This window comes from Eriocheir sinensis, chromosome 67, assembly GCF_024679095.1.
Source record: "Eriocheir sinensis breed Jianghai 21 chromosome 67, ASM2467909v1, whole genome shotgun sequence".
Taxonomy (NCBI): domain Eukaryota; kingdom Metazoa; phylum Arthropoda; class Malacostraca; order Decapoda; family Varunidae; genus Eriocheir; species Eriocheir sinensis.
Window position 1 is genome coordinate 6,508,201 of NC_066575.1, and position 19,642 is coordinate 6,527,842.

At 43.5% G+C, this 19,642-nt stretch overlaps 1 protein-coding gene across 4 annotated transcripts in view; it reads right to left on the reverse strand.

Moving 5' to 3' along the window:
* Nucleotides 1-19,642, reverse strand: part of LOC126988025 (uncharacterized) — a 31,329-nt gene that overhangs the window by 5,505 nt on the left and 6,182 nt on the right. For all 4 annotated transcript variants that reach the window (XM_050845764.1, XM_050845760.1, XM_050845763.1 and 1 more), the window contains exons 2-18: nt 17,322-17,513; nt 15,681-16,319; nt 14,148-14,217; nt 11,597-11,708; nt 10,162-10,206; nt 9,531-9,644; nt 7,654-8,848; nt 7,301-7,546; nt 5,984-6,199; nt 5,631-5,761; nt 4,816-4,941; nt 4,123-4,314; nt 2,778-2,960; nt 2,139-2,349; nt 1,634-1,801; nt 1,244-1,414; nt 251-439 (exon numbers count right to left, since the gene is read on the reverse strand). In XM_050845764.1, the coding sequence (XP_050701721.1) occupies nt 251-439; nt 1,244-1,414; nt 1,634-1,801; nt 2,139-2,349; nt 2,778-2,960; nt 4,123-4,314; nt 4,816-4,941; nt 5,631-5,761; nt 5,984-6,199; nt 7,301-7,546; nt 7,654-8,848; nt 9,531-9,644; nt 10,162-10,206; nt 11,597-11,708; nt 14,148-14,217; nt 15,681-16,319; nt 17,322-17,345 (4,032 nt within the window). In that variant the 5' untranslated portion in view covers nt 17,346-17,513. The remainder of the gene's footprint in view (nt 1-250; nt 440-1,243; nt 1,415-1,633; nt 1,802-2,138; nt 2,350-2,777; nt 2,961-4,122; nt 4,315-4,815; nt 4,942-5,630; nt 5,762-5,983; nt 6,200-7,300; nt 7,547-7,653; nt 8,849-9,530; nt 9,645-10,161; nt 10,207-11,596; nt 11,709-14,147; nt 14,218-15,680; nt 16,320-17,321; nt 17,514-19,642) is intronic.

The following is a 19,642-nucleotide window of genomic DNA, read 5'->3' on the forward strand; positions in this document are numbered from 1 at the left end:
ATTTCAGGATAATTTATGTCATGGATTTGCTACAGTTGCTTCTCTAAAGTCATATTGTAGTTCTGCTTGTAGTGTGTTCATGTTCTTGTAATATGTAGTATGTCCAAGAAAAGATGGCGCCACTATAAACACTTGCCTGCACCAAGACCATGCACCAGGCCCCTCAAGAAAGCCTACCAGTGCTACAGGCTCCGACGTAAAAAAAAAAAAAAAAGAAGAAGAAGAAGAAGCATTGTTGTTTTGCCCTGACCTGCACAAAGAAAATCTTGAGCTGCTCCACGTGGTCCACCAGTCGGTACCACAGTTGGTGAAGCAGAGGCTCGGCGAAGTAGAGTCTGTCAGCCACTGGTTGTATTGCCTCTTCCAGTGTCTTGATCACATACTCTGAGTTGTCTTCTCGGACTCCCCTCGTCACTGCCTTCTCCAGGTTTGGGAGGCACTGCTCAGAGAAAAGATTTATAAGGATATACAAAACGGCACATTGTAAGAGACACCTGGAAGTTATCACGAACAAAAGTGGTAATTATGGACCTTTCAGTCATCCTCGGTTCACATAGATTTCTTTTGAGATAATTCCATGGTGTGTCTTTGAAAATATAAAATTAATAATGGAGGTGGGTCACATATGTTTTATGAAAATGTTGTAGGTTATTTTACTCCTGAAACACAGGAATGCAGATTATGCTGTATGCTATATTCTTTAACTTGTTAAAGTTGAATTATTTCTAAGGATTGAATTCATGTCATTGATCATTATGTGGATGCTACTCTGGGAGAACGAAATTTATGCCTTTTTTGAAATTATCGTAGCATTATTAGAAGCCAATTGAACTAGAAATGAGGACTGAATGAAACAAAATTAACTGCTGTATTATGCTACACATCAAAATGTATACAGCCATGTGGTGTATTCATGCAAGTCTTCAAAGGTCCAAATACATGAGTGGGCAAATTCCCATGTGACTTTCCTTTCCTTTGCCTGCTTGCTTCTATTTCTCTTAACCCGGTAACAGCGGGGATCATGTTTCTTAATGGTCTTCCCAAGTGAGAAAAATGAGAAAAAAATCACCCCTCACACAAACCATTTCATAAAATATATCAAAGCATTTGTGATCAGATTATATATTATCTATTTTGGGGGTTTAATTCATGGCACAAATTTGGCCTGTCGCTTCTACACGGTGAAGCCACAAATTTGGCCCGTCGCTGCTACCGGGTTAACAAAATATAAGATAAAACTTGCCTGCCTTAAGAGCGCCTCGGCAGCGTCTTCTATATGCTCCTGCAGGTGGGTGGTGCGGTCCTGCAATTGCTGCACCACCTCGGGCGTCTCCTTCGCCATCTCCGCCAGGTGCAGCAGGTGCTTGCGTACCTCATGACAGACGTGCTCCACATTCCTCACCACCACACACACCTGATCCATACATTCAAAACCTGTAGTACTCATTCAGTGGAAATGTTGTGGAAATTAATTCAGATTTTTTTTTCCTCTTAGTTTTGATTGATTACATGTAGGTTTTTTTTTTCTCCTAAATAATATCCTGCCTAATTTTTATAAAAGAATTACGGTAAATCATGACTAACTGTGTTCCTCAGTATCTTAGTCCTATGAATGACTCAGAAGATTGCTTGCCTCTGTAGGTATGTTGTTGGGCTGTGTGGCAATGCTGATGTAAGCATGAGTGACTTTGTCGGCATACTGGGCTGCCAACTCCATCATCTGTTGTCCCATGGTCTGGAGTGTGGTGGCTCTGGGCCCCACACCACCCGGCCACTCAATGCTACACAGTCGCTTCATTATCTGTAGGCCACCCGTGAGGTAAAGATTGATGTAGGTTTCCTTTATATTTAAGTTATTTGTGTCTAAAACTTGAAAACATAGAAAATATAACTACTACAGTACTGAGATTTAAATGAATAATGAAACTCAACTCATGAAATATCCAGATATTAGAAATAAGTCTTTGAATAACACTCAAAAAAAGGAAAGAGACAGGGGAAGGTAAAAGATATACTCCCTTACTAGTTTGAAGTGTAATCATAGTGGGATTTGGATACATCTCATCCTCACAAAATTTACCTATCTTTTTTTTTTTTTTTAACTATAAAGATAATACAAAAGTTAAACCCAAACTCACTGCTTTCATCAGATCTGCCACACCAACAGCAGACTGACTGTGGCCTTGTGAGGGATCTACAGCCTCAAACTGGTCCTCCAGAATATCCTTCTGGAACTCCTCCAGTGCAAGGTGTTTACTGAGCACAAGCCAGTGGTGCAAAACTTCACAAAAAGCATCTTGATAGGTCTTCAGGATAAGATGATGAGGCAGACGGCTACTGATCCCAATCCTGCAAGAAAATATCAGGTCAGGTAAGACAAGATTTGATAGTCACCTTAGAGTGTATCTGTCAATTCATATACAAAATTATAATTATAGTCAAACCATTTCAAATAGTCCATATGGGGGTTCAATACCGCGAGGCCTTTCCTCACCTCTGCTCTGCCACATGGTCTGAACACCTATTTTTCCTCTCATATGCTACCTATAGATAACATATGAGAGGAAGGGATAGGTGCTGGGAATGTGTGGCGGAGCAGAGGGGAGGAAAGGACCCGTGGAATTGAATGCCTAAACGGACTATTTGAAATTACTTGACTATAGTAGCCATATCAAGGGGAAATAATGCCATGAAGAAGAACTGAGATGTAGAACAAAAATTGTCTCGTCAAAATAAAGTATGGTTATGAATCTTTAATAATAGTAATAATAACTAACTTGTTAATGCTGCTCAGGTTGATGATCAAAACCCAAGTGGCCTGCGCAGCAACAGCGATAGCCTTGGCCGTCACGTGGTGGGCCGTGCCGTCTGCATCAAATTTGATCAGCGGGTTGAGGAGGTGAGCCGCAGCCTTCAGCATCTTGGGCATCACTAGGTACAGGTAGTCAACTCTGATCTCCCTGTGGTGATAGAAATAGGACGTGTAGTAGTAAATGCTCTTGTAGTTGTCATTTTAGCAACAAGCAGTAGGAGCTGTTGAAGCGGTAGTAGAAGTAGTAGTAGCCTATAGTCTTCCAAATATGTCGAGGCCGGTCTGGCGTAGGCTCCCGCAGGTCCTTTCCTCCCTTCTGCTCTGCCACACAGTCCCAACACCTATCTCTTCCTCTCATATGTAAGCTACAGGTAACATATGGGAGGAAAAAATAGGTGTTGGGACTGTGTGGCAGAGCAGAGGGGAGAAATGGACCCGCGGGAGCCAACGCCAAAACGGACTCGACAATTTGGTTTCACTATAGTAGTAGTTGTTGTTAACCAAGAGTTTAAGAGAAAAAAAAATCCCCCAAGCATGCTTGTCCTAAATATAGAGAAAGTTTTAAAGAAAATGAGAGCCAGTGGGTGCTGTATGCCACGTGACCTGGGTCCTCCACTATTAACACCTATTCAACCCCTGTACTTGGAAAGACAGTAATTTACTTTTGCTCTAGTGAAAAGTTGTGAAGGAGAAAATCATCTTTTATTATCAAAGTAAAATACTTCTTGATAAAAACATAAGAAGAGCAAACATCATTCATTCTTGTACTTTATTTCTTCCAGACAAAGCCAGGATTGGAAAACTTGATAAGTCAGTTCTTATTGCTATTTTTTAATGATGCTGCTTTGAGGCTTAGAGAATTAAGGCTCCCTAAAATGCTGTATTTTTTTTGTCTTAGTGTTCATTCTTGTTCTTTTGGTGGAAATAAACTATTAATAAATTTTGTGGTTCAGTGTATAACAAGAGTTCTTGATCAGAGGTCCAGTGAGACAGTAACCAAGACAAAGGCATGATTTACTTGGATCTGGTCATAAGGAAAGTAATGGAGGGGCAAAGGGTACGCCTCAGCAGCTGTGGGAGGGTCGGGTTTACTTGTATCCTCACCAAGCATCTTGGAGTGCAAGCTATTAACATTGCTCTTGGTCTTCATCTGGGCTTGGCTCAGCCTCATATGACAAAATTTACTCTTATTAGACAGCCAGCAAAAGGTGTGTATTATTTTCAATTAAAAGATTTAAGGGTAACAAAATAATTGTTTTGGAATGGGCTTTGTATGTGTGTTTGAACATATGACTGGATAATGATATTACTGCGTGAAGATGGGTTGGTAGGTGTGGAATGAGATGGTGAGGAAGTCCAAGATAGGCTTAGTGAGCAGGCTGGCTCGTCGCAGACTATCTTGCCACAGAGCCCAGGCGCTGTCTTCACTGGTAGTTGTTGGGGTGGTGGGGCTGGCGTCCCCGGTGTCCAGCTGCAGCTTCTCTTTGCTTAATGCCTCTACCCTGCAAGGAAAGATTATTTATAATAATTGTTAGTAAAACACTAGGGTTGTGATATACAACATCAAAACACCACAAAGTTCACAACATATCAAATCTTAGTGTATGATAACCCCATATTAACCTGGTAGCAGCGATGGGCCAAATTTGTGCCATGATATAAACCCCCCAAAATAGATGATACATAATCTGATCACAAATGCTTTGACATATATTGTGAAATGGTTTGTGTGAGGGGTGTTTTTTTCTCACTTTTCTCGCTTGGAGGGACCATTAAGAAACATATGATCCCCGCTGCTACCAGGTTAAAGGATATTCAAAGTAGAGAGAAAGGGGAAAACAAGGGAGGGAGGAAGAAAAAAAGTGATAGTGAAAGAGGAAGAAAGAGGAAACACTCAGACTTATAGAAAGAGGAAGAAAATCTGTTCCTTTAAAAGAAAAAAAATTATGAAAGCTTTATAGAAAAAGAAGCAAACTGAATGAAGAAAAGAATGTTCAGCCTACCAGTTGTCTGCATGCTTGACAAGAACTTTCTGTAGCAGGTCAGTTACTGCTGTGTGGTCTTGTGTTGCCGCCTCGCGCTCAAACAGCACCCGCAGCTCATAGCAGTTCTCCACTGTGTTGAAGCACCTGTGAGGAGGCCAAGGAGAGGGGTGGAAGGATAGTATTAAGTTACACTATTATTAATTAACCTCTACCGTCTGGTTTCTGGCATCTCAGATTACCATGCTGTCTCACTCAGGGGTTCCCAAACTCCTCGGCTCATCAAGTCTTTCATTAAGCCTTCTGTGTCAGGACTTGAATCCAGGTCTCCAAGATCACCACTCGTGTGCACTGACCACTCTGCAGAGATTGCTTGACCTCCATTGTACTCTTTTTAACCACAGAAGACTGATGAACCCTCGATTAACCGTCCACCATTTATTGACCCCTATTGGTCCCCCTAGCCAGTAATCAGCCCCATGGGTACCATCAACTAGAGGGGGGACCTCTGGTCTCCACACTAGAATGTTAGGGATCACAGGGATTAAAGCAGTGCTTCAAATACAGATTTAAAAGAACTTGTAATGAGTCTGATTCTTAAGTATGTATACTAATGATTGACCTGGGACTTGGTCACTGCATATCTGAATATAACAAGTATTAATATTTCATACTAGACTACAGTGAAGTAGCCTTTTCCTGAAGATTTCTTTGTTACCTCATCATAGTCATCAATAATACTGAGAGAATCTCAAATGAGCTTTTTGTTCTATAAGATTTATTAAGGATGCCAAGTCCTCTCCAAGAAATTGAAAACCAAGCAGAGTGAGGTGTACCTGAGGAAGTTCTCCAGTCTGGCCAGCTCCAGCAGTCCTTCTCTTCGAGGGAATGAGGAGTGCAGCATCTCAAATTCATCCGACAGGACCTTTCTCACCCAAGTGACTAATGCTATACCAAGCTGCCTCTTCTGTATCAAAAAGAATGAAACCTCGCTTAAAAAATTGTATGTTGTCTCAAGGTTGGAAATAGTGTATGGAGTGACTATGTGAGGTGTTCTCTGCTCTCCAAGACAAGTTTGTCTTGAGAAGGCCAAGTTTTAATAAAGACAAAACAGAGTCACACAATGATGGGATCAGTAGTGAGGGCTACATTCACCGCATGATCTAAACTAAAGTCCCACTCACTGCACCTGTGTGGTGAGGTAGATGCCAGCCTCCAGGTGTGTCTTGATGGCCTGAAGTAGGGGATGCAGGATGCCTGGGTCCCCTGGCTTCACTTCTGTCATGACAAGCCACTTGGCAAGACTCTTCTGTGGCTCACCCACTCGGGAGAAAAATACCAACTGCTGCAGGAGAACATTCCCCACGGGGCTGACTTCTGCATTATACTCCGAGAGATTGCCGGGCTAGGAAGGAAAAGAAATTTTTTGTTAGAACATCTTCATGATTACTTGATTAGTATAATTAGAGAATGATTACAAAAACCTAACTTCCATCCTCTTCCAGTATCATAACCTGTGCAGTTCTATTGCTTTTGGTGCACATTGAAACATGCTGTAGGGTCACACCTAAACTTAGGCTCCTATATGCTGTGTTGTGGAGCAGATGCAAGCCACTGACCCATGAACGAGCACCATTTCCTCTGTGTTCATCATGGATCTCTGCCTCTGTGTTCATCTTAAATCAATGTCTGTGTTCATCAGTGTAACCGTACAAGTCAGCAGATAACTTTTATAACATTCAGCTATCCTGTGATTTCCAGCCCAATACTCCTGAACAATGTCAGAATTAGAAACTTTAACCTGTCCGCTGCGATTGGCGCGGATTTGGCTTTTACTGGTAGCCTGGTAACATATAGTCCCATGTCTTTCTCTGCCTCTGTGGTGGATAGTGGAGTGTTTCCCATGTGGTATTAGTATGCTGGATATCCCCTCCCAAGGTGCAGGACTTAACATTTTTCTTCATTGAATTGCATCAGCCACTTTTTGTTCCATTCCTGTAGCTTGGTGATGTCTGCTTGTAGGAAATCCACAGTCAAGGGGTTAAAAAAGTCAGGCACTGATAGACGTATACTTGACCTGTAGAGTGCCAAGGATCCACAGACCTGAGGTAATGAACTTCTGATCTGCTGCATAAATTCTTAACATCACAAGACTTGATTTATATTTTCTTTCCTGACTGCTCACCATAAAAGGTCAACCTCTACCTAAGGTTTTTGTTGCAAGATTTGCCTTTCTTCACTCATTGGCATATGTAGGGTTCCACATGTGAATCCTCATGTAGAAGCCCTCATGTGAAAGTTAACCCCCCATGATAAAATAGTATCCATGAAGAAGTTAACCCTCGTATGGCGAAAATATGTACCCTTCAGGAATAATTATTTTAATCCTTTGATGAAATATTATCCTAAAAGCTTGACCTTGGCAAAATCATTAGAAAATTCATCTTTTACACAAGTAGACATGGTAATCAAGCTGGTATATGTTTGCACCCTAATCACCCCTTACCACAGTGCTGATATAGGCATGAACCAGCTTTCTGAAGGCTGTGTAGTAGGTCTCATAGCCTGTTGGCCCAAGTTCAGTGTCCAGAGATGGCAGAGTTAAGCGTACATGGAACCTGCACCCGGCCTTGTCTCTCCTTGAGTCTGTGTCCACCCTGATGCTCTTCTTCTTCTTTGGGGTCATAAGTGATTCCTTCTGCACCAGTGTCAGCGGTAACCATCCCTCCTTTTTCCATTTACCAACCAAACTCTGAAAGGATTTTATTATTATCATTATTATTAAAAAATGAAAGTATTGACTCCCGTGAGGAAATTTTTGGTTATTGTAAAGTTACCTGCTGTTGTCGTTTCACTCACCTTGATGGGGATGCTGGCATAAGCAACTAACTCGGCCTTCAAATGTGCCTTGCCAAGTTCTTTCATGCAACCCTGGATTTCTTTTGGGTTTTGAGGGGCTCTCTGAGAAGGTATGGAATTACTAGCCTCCCCTTCATCAATGGTATCCTCTTTTTCTCCGAGTTGGGCAAGGCCTTTAGCACTGCTGTCCCCAAGGCTGCTGAAGGTTCTCAGGGCTCGGGGTTTGAACATTGAGCGGATAGACTTTTTCTTGGTAGGAGTGAATTCTAGAGAGTTTTCTCGGGGGGTAGATGAGACTGGAGTGCTGTGAATTGGACGTGCATCATCATCATCTTCGGTGCTTTTTGGTGGTGTAATGGGTGAAGTGTTTGCAGATGGAGGCAAGTACTGGTGGCGTCTGGTGGGTTCTGGAGTGTTAGTCTCACTACGGGTTCCTTTTCCCTTCACGCTTCCAATCCTCCTCAGGACTTGTGACGCCTTTTTGGATGAGAGTCGGAGGCTGCGGTTCAGGCGGGAGAAAGAGGTTACACTGAGGGTGCTGCGGGACATTTCACGATTCAACTTATTGCCGTTACAGCCGCCATCCTCGTCATCATGCCACTGGCCAGTGTTGTTACCCCTGTCCTCCTCAAAGGGGTTGGCAAAACTGTTTTGTGAGGCCATGGAGGCTGTGTCAAAGGACTTCTCACTTTGCTGATCAATGGACACAGCTGATCCATTATGTTTCTTTTTTCTGAAGTTTGCTCGAAAGGAGGCTCTTAAGCTGTGGCCAGGTATCTTTTTTAAGGATCCCATGCTGCTCTGGCTTTTTGTTAGTGGTTTCTTATTTCCCTCAGTGCCGAGATGTGAAAGCTCCAGATCTTGGGTGCTGGCTGACGTGCTCTTTGGGGTGCTAGCCATCACTTCCCTCTCGGCCCCAGCAGTGATGGTGCTGTCGAGTGGTGTTTGATCATTGCTGGTGTTGGATGTCTCACTCTTGCTGGGAGATTTCCTGTCTGGAGTTCTATTCTCATTATCTTCCCCACTGTCTTCCTCAGCAGGTAAGGTCTCTGTGGAGTCCTCTGGAGGGGCTGCACTTTTTGAGATACTGATACTAGGAATGTCATTAGAGTTGTCTGATTTATTTTCCTTTGCTTCTTTTGTTTTTTCTTCTGCTTGCATCACATTGTCAGCTGGTGCAGTCTCCCTTTGGAACCTGGAAAATAAATGAAAGGCTGTGAGAATTGGGATGAATTAAAGTGTTGTTGTGTGAATGAGTTAAGGGTACTAATATGTTTCCTCAGTACCCCTTTGATGAATAATAATGATGTAAGAATAAGGGGAGAAACTATTATTAAGATTTAAGGCACAGAGAAATTTTTTTGATGTGCTAACATATGCTTACTCGTGATGTGTAGATGATCTGCTGTTCGAAGTTACATTGGTGACTCCCTACACTGGTAATTCTTTGGACTTTTAAGCTTTGAGGATTTATCAGTTAACCCAGTAGCAGTGACGGGCCAAATTTTCGGCTTGACATAAACCCCCAAAATAGAGGATGCATAAACTGATCACAAATGCGTTGATATCTATTATATAATCATTTGCGTGAGTGATGATTTTTTCTCATTAATTCGCCTAGAGGATGCAACAACCTCAGACTTTTAATGTTGTATAGTGTTAAGTCAGGTGTCCATGGATAGGTTCAGGAGATCCGTGAATCTGGTGCACAGAAATGTTTCCATCAGTTTCTTTGTGCAGAATGTACCGGTAAATGGTGTTATTTTTAGGATTTACAGTGTACTGGGGAGAGGTCTGTGGCCTTCACCAGATTTTCAAAGAGGTTCATCACTTTAAGAAGGTTAAGAACTACACGTCTAAGAATCAGGGAAACTGACTTGTTAAGGGATGTATTGTTTGTCCGATCCTTGGCGTGCTTGATGAGGCGTGTCAGCTTGTCCATCATGGGCGCGGCAGCCGTCAACTCCACTTCCTCTGCTACGGGCACACTCCTGTAGCATGGTCATTGACATTACTGGGCCATCTTCCTCTTCCTCCACTCTTAACAATGTAATCAGTATTTTATTTCTTATTAATTAAAGTAAATAACATTGTTTCAGTTGTCAATGAGAAGGTACTCTTTCTCCATGATCTCCTTGATCATATATTCAGATCCTCTGACTTGCTAATGTGGATGAGGGAAGGTTAAGCATATCGTGACTGCCTATGTTAGAGAGATGGTGGGAAGAGATAATCTTGCATTTACTCAAAGACTGTGTGGCCCAGAGTGGAGAGGGAGAGGACACTTAGAAATGATGCATCAAAGGATATAGAAAGAGGAAGTAGAAATGAAAGTTAAAGACATAATTCTGAAAATAAGTATAGCTCATGATAACATCAGTTGACTCATTATACAGACAACAAAAATGGGTGTGGAAGGGAAATAGGTTTGCATTTTTAAGAAAAGATTGGACAGAAGTGAAAATACAAACATTGCTATGATTTATTACAAATAGGGAAGCTACTCACCAGAGTTGAAGCAGGAGTGTTTCTGTATACATGTTCTTCACCTCCCTGTAGTGATAGAAAATTGACGATAATTAAGTGAATTAGTATGATGAAAAATAAATGATAATAATAACTTATTATTATTATTATTATTATTATTATTATTATTATTATTATTATTATTATTATTGCAGTAGCAGTAGCAGTGGCAGTAGTAGTTGTGGTGGTGGTGGTGATGGTGGTGGTGGTGGTAGTAGTAGTAGTAGTAGTAGTAGTAGTAGTAGTAGTAGTAGTGGTGGTGGAGATGGTGTGATGGCCCCAAAATTTTATGGTGAGCCAGAGGGACGTGGTCTCTTTGGCCCACTAGTAGAGTGGCGGCCTTCCCATCTCACTGGTTCCACAGGTGCAAGATTGAATTCTCGCCCCGACAAAAAGTTAATGCTGTTATATTTCCCAATTAGCTCAATTTCTCATGTGTGCATGTGCAGGTGCCAAAACACCCATAAGCTACAAACATCCCATGTCAAGACTCATGCCGGTGCTCCACCAATACGTAAAGCACTGGGATAGTCAGTTGTTGACTCATCAGGCTTAAAACCTGACTCCTCAGGTCTCTGCAACTTGGCACTTAGCTGTGAATCCCACGTGATTAGTAGGTGGGCCAGCACCTTGCCTTGTGTACAGAGAAGTGCAATACTGCGATAGTTTTTGCAATCCTGATGGTTCCCTCTCCAGCCAGGAGGAGTGGTACCATAGTATCATATGGCAGTCAAGACTGCATGCTACCCCTAGATCATGACCACACCTTCAGCTTTTAGCATATCTCCACTGATGTCACAAACACCAGTTGCCTTTTCATCCTTCAACCTTGCCAGTCTCTCTCGACCTCATTATGAGAGGGCAGGTTTATATCAGCGAGTAAGTAGGTCATCATCCATTTGTAACCCAAGTGTTGTAAGCTGCCCACTTAGAGGGTCCACTGTGTACAGCTGCTCAAAGCACTCAGCCTCATGAGCTCTGCTCATCCATATCTGACTCAAGTGATTCATTTGCTGTTCGAATAGCATTCACCTGAGCAGGAGACTCAGTGTAGAGCTTATTTAGTTCTTGATAAGCAGGTCAGAGGTTTTTAACTTGAAATGACCCATAACATAGGCAAGAACTGGTTCACAAACAGGGTGGTGAATGAATGGAACAAACTGAGCAGGTGTTTAGTTGAGGCAAACACAATTGACAGCTTAAAATGGAGATTAGACGTGTATATGGATGGGAAGACAGTTTGGTAAATATCCATTTGTCTTTATACCTGTCTATTTACCTGTCCACTGATTTAGCTTTCAGCCAACCTATCTATTTACCTGACTATCTATCTGCCTCTGTCTATCTTATGTGTTTGTCAGTCCCTCTACCTTCCTCTGAGTGTGGGTGTAGGTGGTGGCAACGCATATATACATACATGGTGAGAGACTCTTTGGTGGCCCGAGTGGCTGATGTGCTGGTGAAGGTGGTGAAGCTTGAGGACTCTCCCACCGCTGCCCTCAGGAAGACAAGTGGCGGTGAGCAGCTGCCTGACAATAAGAGGGAAGGAGGCAATTTTAGCGTGTAGTGCAAACGATAAAATGCAGACAAGATTGCTTTTGTGCACGAGATAAGAAAATGACACTTTAATGTCTGTTTTGAAAGAAAAAGACAATATATGATTTAACCCGGTAGCAGCGGGGATCATGTTTCTTAATGGTCCCTCCAAGCAAGAAAAATGAGAAAAAATCACCCCTCACACAAACCATTTCATAATATATATCAAAGCATTTGTGATCAGATTATGTATCATCTATTTTGGGGGGTTTATATCATGGTACAAATTTGGCCTGTCGCTGCTACACGGTAAAGACACAAATTTGGCCCGTTGCTGCTACTGGGTTAAGTGTGGGTATAAGTTTTCATTGTAGAGGTTATTTTTATGTGCGTAACAATGAAGCATTGGAGGTTTTTGTGTGAAATAGAAAGGCTGCTCATGATATCTGTTTGAAAGAAAGATACGTGATAGATTTCAAGTGATAGTTTGTATTCATCTGCACATCTCAGGGATCAATCCTCTGACTGCACAACTGCAAACACAACACTAACCTCCCAGCCACAAGTTACCACATCAAAAAGAAACATTCCAAGCGGTGGCGGTGGCCGAACTGGTAGCGTACTGGGCTCACATTCACCGCGTGATGGACGACGCGGGTTCGAATCCCCACGCTACCACTCGGATTTTTCAGTCACCGCCGAGTGGCTTAAAACTACCCACATGCTGTCCTGAAGACCACCCATCAACCCGGACTCTAGAGGAAGCCGTCCAAGCGAATCAAGAACGAGTTCCGGGGGGCAGCATGAGCCAATGCAAGATGGCGCCACTATAAACACTCGCCTGCGCCAGAACGGGCTGGACCGACCATCAGGCCCCACCTGGAAGAAGCCTTGGGCCGACCATCAGGCCCCACCAGGAAGATGCCTACCGGCACAACAGGCAGCGACATAAAAAAAAAAAAAAAAAAAAAAAAAAAAAGATCAAAAAGAAATAAACTACAATATGATCTAAAAAAGTTTTGAGAGGGAGTTCTGTAAGTTGAATAATAAGTTTCTGATATGCATTGACACAACCATCTTGAAAAAAAAAAAAGGGAAAAAATCTTAGGTCATTGGAAGGGGAAAAAAAGAAGGCCATTGACAATGGTGTAAGGGAAAGACGTTGAAGCCTTTATTCTTAACATATTGTCGCCTCAGTTCGTCAGTTTGAAAAGCCTCTCGTAAGTTGCTGGGACTTTCATGGACTGTTTTGTGATCCTAGTGATAGTTTTACCTGACATCACCATGAGCGGAAAAAATCACCCATGAAAACCCAGTTAATCTTATCTGTGGCATTAAGAAACGGCCATAATAGGAGCCTGATACATTTAACCCGTCCGCTGCGATTGGCACAGATTCAGCCTTCACTGGTAGACTGGTAACATATACTCCCAGGTCTTTCTCTGCCTCTGTGCTAGACAGTGGAGTGTTTCCCATGTGGTATATTGGTATGCCGGATATCCCCTCCCAATTAAGGCGCATAACATTACATTTTTCTTCATTGAATTGTAATAGCCACTTTTTGTTCCATTCCTGTAGCTTGGTGATGTCTTCTCTTAGGAAATCCACAGTCAAGGGGTTAAGAATTCAGACCTGAGATTTGTGGAGTTTCCTTCCTTCACCCCACCATCAAACACTCACTGCCCCCTTCCCCTTCTATATCCTCCCCCTCGATTATTTCCCTTCCCTTCACTCCCTTCGTTACTCATCCTCTCCCCACTCTTGCCAAAATCTACAGTCAAGGGGTTAAGAATTTAGACCTGAGATTTGTGGAGTTTCCTTCCTTCACCCCACCATCAAACACTCACTTCCCCCTTCCCTTTCTATATCCACCCCCTCGATTATTTCCCTTCCCTTCACTCCCTTCGTTACTCATCCTCTCCCCACTGTTGCCAAAAGCCACAGTCAAGGGGTTAAGGGCCATATTCTTAAACATTTCGTCGCCTATGTTCACCTATTTGACAAGGCTTTCCTAGGAGTTTGGGGCCTTTCCATGGGTAGTTTTATGACCCTGGTGGTAGTTTAACCCTTCTTCTGTACCATGAACCTAAAAACACATCAATAGAACCTGAGTGATTTCCTTTTTTGGCCCTTGGAAATAGTTGATGTGGAGGAGGAAGCATTCAACAATACCCCCTTGACCCGATAGCAGCAACAGGACAAATTTGTGGCTTCACCGTGTAGCAGCGACGGGCCAAATTTGTGCCATGAAGTTTACCCCCCAAAATAGATGATACATAATCTGATCAGAAATGCTTTGATATATATTATGAAATAGTTTGTGTGAGGGGTAATTTTTTCTCATTTTTCTCGCTTGGAGGGACCATTAAGAAACATGATCCCCATTGCTACCGGGTTAAGAATTCAGGCCTGAGATTTGTGCAGTTTCTCACCTGTCGTAGGCTGCAGACCAAGCCCCTCAGCACGCAGCTCCTCCAGTAGTAGTTGTACCTTTGGTGTCTCCTGATGAACATTGAAATATAAATGATAGGTTTGGGGCATAGTATCATACATGTCAAATTTGTTACCGTTTTCTTGAACAGTGCAACTCGACCAAAGTGGATGCAAGGCTGTTTGGTTCTTCCACTATTCCACCTTACAACCTTGTCAACCTCATCCTCAACCCTCCTAACCTCCCCCTCAGCCCAACAATGTCCTTCTCAACTCTCACAACCTCCTCCTCAACTCTCACAACCTCCTCCTCAACTCCAACCAACCTCCACTCCTCATAAACCCCCCCTCCCCCCCCCCCCCCTCCTCCTCTCCTCTCAATGACCTCCTCCTCCTCTCTCAATGTCTCTTCAACTCTCTCACTCCCCCTCCTCAACCCCCACAACCTCCCCCACAACTCTCACAACCTCCTCCTCATCTCACAAGCTCCCTCTCAACTCACAACCTCCTCCTCAACTCTCACAATCTCCCCTTCAACTCTCATAACCTCCCCCACAACTCTCACAACCTCCTCCTCAACTCTCACAACCTCCTCCTCAACTCTCACAACCTCCTCCTCAACTCTCACAATCTCCCCTTCAACTCTCATAACCTCCCCCACAACTCTCACAACCTCCTCCTCAACTCTCACAACCTCCTCCTCAACTCTCACAATCTCCCCTTCAACTCTCATAACCTCCCCCACAACTCTCACAACCTCCCCCTCAACTCTCACAACCTCCTCCTCAGCTCCCTTCAACCTCATAATCTCCCCTTCAACTCTCACAACCTCCCCCTCAACTCACAACCTCCTCCTCAACTCTCACAACCTCCCCCTCAACTCACAACCTCCCCCACAACTCTCACAACCACCCCCTCAACTCACAACCTCCCCCTCAACTCTCACAACCTCCTCCTCAGCTCTCACAACCTCCCCCTCAACTCTCACAACCTCCTCCTCAACTCTCACAACCTCCTCCTCAACTCTCACAACCTCCCCCTCAAACTCTAAAACCTCCTGCTCAACCTCCACAACCTTAACCCTCACAATCTCCTCCTTGACCCCACAACCTCCTCCTCAACCCCCCAAATTGCATTATAGCTTTCCTACAGTTTTTAGAATGGGGGACATGCTTGCAATTTTAGGCATCAGTTATTATTATTATTATTATTATTATTATTATTAATAATAATAATAATATCAATAACGTGTCCACTGCAGCCCCACATCGGCAGCGTGCTAGTCAGCCAGTCACACGGCTGCTGATTCCCTCGCCAGCCTAGGGAGATACGTTATCATGATCCCGATTACACAAGGCGTCTGCGTCACACTTATTGAGTACAAACTTCCAGGTGTGCGCGCGTGTGTGTGTGTGTGTGTGTGTGTGTGTGTGTGTGTGTGTGTGTCACGCATGCACAACTATTTGCTTACCTTGTTCATGGTGACATCTGCCATCACACACACACACACACACAATCACACACATTTTGCTTACCCTGTTCCTGGAGACATCCTCCATGAGGCACCGAAGGTCGAGTTGGGACACCTTGAAGAGCTCGGTCACCACCTCCTTGACCAGCTCCCTCGAGACGCGCGTCAACTCCACATGCTGGTGAGGCGCCGGCGAGTTGGGCTTCAAGCGGCTGGCGGGAGGCTGCGGCGGGACGCTGGAGGAGGCGGCGGGTTTTGGAGTGCCCTGAGACTGTTGGCCAGCCGTGTCTTGACCCTCCTGCGTCGAAATGGAGTCCTCGCTGAACGGATTAGCGTCCTCGGCGGCAGGGCTGGCTGTGTCGTTGGACGGGCTCTTGTCACCCTCTGGGGGGGCGTCGTCCTCAGTGAAAGGGTTTCCATCATCCCTGAAGGGGTTTAGCTCCTCAGAGTAGTAGTCTTCATTAAGGGCTTTTGTTTCATCATTATAAAAGTCATCGTCGTCGCCGAAGGGGTTCCCGTCGCTGCCGCGAGCTGGAGACTTTTCGTTCTTACTTCCTTTCTTGGGTGTGTCGCCGTCTTTGGGCAAGGGCGAAATGCCGGGGATCTCGGTAGTTGTGGCTGGTACTCCGCCCTTTACTTGCTCCTCCTCGGGGAAGTGGCCGAAGCGGATGACATACGCGACGTCACGGAGGGCCGCTGTCTCCTGCAAAGTAGAGTAGCCCTTGGCTGACTGATCAATGTTATTTCCATTTTTTTTCCAAAACCATACGGCAAAAAGAAAGATGATTGACCTCACAACCTTCAAGCAATATAAGAATGTACAAGGATTGTACAAAGGTATTGAGGAAATAAAACATTCATAAAACAAAGAAGAGTGCATCCTGCCAGTCCCTCATTGTGCAAGATATATGTGAAGAACAACTCGTACTACGAGCTGAATGTACTGACTCGCCACGAGGGTGAGAGGAGCAGGTGTAAGCATTATCCGTGACAAAAGAGCACCTCTGTTTTTGGCCCTTGGACGCCACCCGAACACACTACGTTATGATGCTGCCCTGTGCCAGCATACAGCAAATATGAGATCCGTTTTGCAATAATCCATATATGAACACAATGGAAATGCCTGTCTGTTAGTACTGCGAACACACATCGTCTTTCTGGCAAATTTATATTTATAGATCTATTTTTTTCAAATATGCTGAATGTCTCCCAGTCATTATTTTAGTGGCAGAGAGCTTCCCTCTGGTTTGGACGCTATATGAAAGGTTCAAACTTGTACAAAGTGTAGATAGAAGGGAATGTGTAACGTGCTTGTGGCAAGAAAAAGCCCCTCAGCTTTACCTGTGTGTGTGTGTGTGTGTGTGTGTGTGTGTGTGTTCACGTGGCTGTAAAATGTCATGCAAGCATTTTCAAACCTTAGATAATTGGTAAGGTAGATATCATTTTGCCTTGAAGATCATTACTGCTTTATATACGTACACTGCAATGTGCCAACTATAGACGGGACGGAGAGAGAGAGAGAGAGAGAGAGAGAGAGAGAGAGAGAGAGAGAGAGAGACAGACAGATAGATGGATGGGCAAACAGACAAGTCAAGACTGTTACAACCGGTTTTATCGTAACGCTTAAGCGTGTGGATTTCAATTTTTATTAGTATGGTAATCTTTAGAGATACGATACGTGTGTGTGTGTGTGTGTGTGTGTCACCTGGGGGGTCCTGTAGCCGTCCATGGCGCCAGCAACTCTGTGGCTGAGGTGTGCCGCCGCCCTACGCTGAGGACATGTCGTGTCAGCGCTGGTGCCGCACGCCTCGTCTGGCACGCAGCTGACTGGCCCCTGCTGACAGGTGGGGCTGCCGAGCTGGCGGAGCTGATCGCCGAGGTGCACCGGTGCCGCCCGCTGACCACGCAAGGGAAGAGAGTTTTAATAAGTAAATTAATATGTTACATTAAATAATAATAATGAATATTAATATCATTATTGTTCTAATTATCATGATCATTAATTTTATCATTGTTATCATCATTATCTCCAGTGCCTTCACCGTCATTAACCTTTTTACAATCATATGATAATGCAATAGTTATGATATGTCTTATTGTTATTATTATATATGATTATTATTTCTATTAGTACTACTATCAATTTTTCTAGGTTTTAAGAATCGCAGGTTACTTTTTACTACTTCTGTTTTGGGGCGACACACTCTAAGTTGTTACTGAAGGAGGAGAAAAAAAAAACTAGATATTTGCCTCTTAAAAGACCACGGTTACGAAAGAGTTCTGAGCGACAAAATCACGCTGTACGGCTGCTGGATCGACCTGTAAATTTATATTGTAGAGAAAATAGCAAGGAGGGAGGAGCAATTGCCATCCTAACCCCCAATCAATAGTTTAAGGTACACGGATTATTCAAAGCTAATATAATGATTTAATGCAAGAAAATACCTATAAAGAAAGTGGAGAGTTAGTCTTGTGTTGTCAGTCCCTTATTTTGCAGTTGCAGGAATTTGGATTTTCTTGCAGTGAGTGTGACATGGATAGATAAAAAGCGAACATCATGGGTTAGTGAACAGACAATGGTGATTCAAGGTTAAGCAATGGACTTCAGCGGGTCATATCATGCTTAGAACTGACCCTCCCGAAAATGACCTCTCTTTCGGCCACCTCTTTTGATTATTTTTTTAGGAGCAGGGAGTAGCGGGCTTTTTTTTATTATTGTTTCCTTTTTGTGTGCCCTTGAGCTGTCTCCTTTGTTGTAAAAAAAAATGATGAAGAGATTAATAAGGGGCATTTCTTAATATTCCGGCGCCCAAGCAGACATTTTTAACAAGGCTTTCGTTAAGAGTTTTGGGGGTTTCCAGGGGTAGTTTTATGACCCTGGTCGGCGTGGTGGTAGTCTGACCATTCTTCCGTACCGTGAACCTAAAAAAAACGAGAACCCGATTAATTGACCTCCTTTTTTGGCGTTTGGAAGTAGTTGATGTGAGATGCGGACACGGTTTACAATACGGACCTAAGAACATGTACCGGAGGAAGACGGAATACACATCGAACTCAAAGAAGTGAAGATCGTTTAAAAAAAGGGGTTAGTTCTGCAGTGGATTAGTAAGACTGATAATGTTACGGTCCCTCTTTTGGCCTTTGGAAATAGTTGATGTGAGAGCGGACACGTTTTACAATACGAACCTAAGAACATGTACCGGAGGAAGACGGAATACACATCGAACTCAAAGAAGTGAAGATCGTTTAAAAAAAGGGATTAGTTCTGCAGTGGATTAGTAAGACTGATAATGTAACGATCCCTCTTTTGGCCTTTGGAAATAGTTGATGTGAGATGCTGACACGTTTTACAATACGAACCTAAGAACATGTACCGGAGGAAGACAGAATATACACATCGAACTCAAAGAAGTGAAGATCATTATAAAAGGGATTAGTTCTGCAGTGGATTAATAATGTCTGATGTTGTTACGGTCCCCCCCACGGGTAGCTGAATAGATAACCACACAGACAGAGATATAGGCGGTGTGGACGGAAATGATAGCGACTGGAGGTTATCTCGTTGAGGTGACATGCACTCAATCCTTTGGGCCATATTTTTAAACATTCTTGTGCCCAATCTCACATATTTGACGAGGCTTTCACGAGAGTTTGGGTCATTTCCTTGGGTAGTTTTATGACCCTGGTGGTAGACTGACCCTTCTTCTGTACCATGAACCTAAAAACACAGTCGTTAAAATTCGGTTGATCTTCTTTTTGGCCTTTGGAAGTAGTTGATGGGGGAGGTGGAAGCGTTTAACATGCATGCCAGCGGAGGGGATACGATCCTATTAATATGTTTAGTCTCATCTCTCGAGCCTGAAAAGATGTTTGAACCCCATTATTTAAGTTTAGGTTGTCATATGTGTATTTTTAGATTGTTTTACCCTATCCTTATCTTCCTCTACTTCTATTATCTTCTGTATTAACTCGTTCTCTTTCTCCATCCTCGCATTTTCTCATTTTCATCGTCAGTTTTTTACCCTA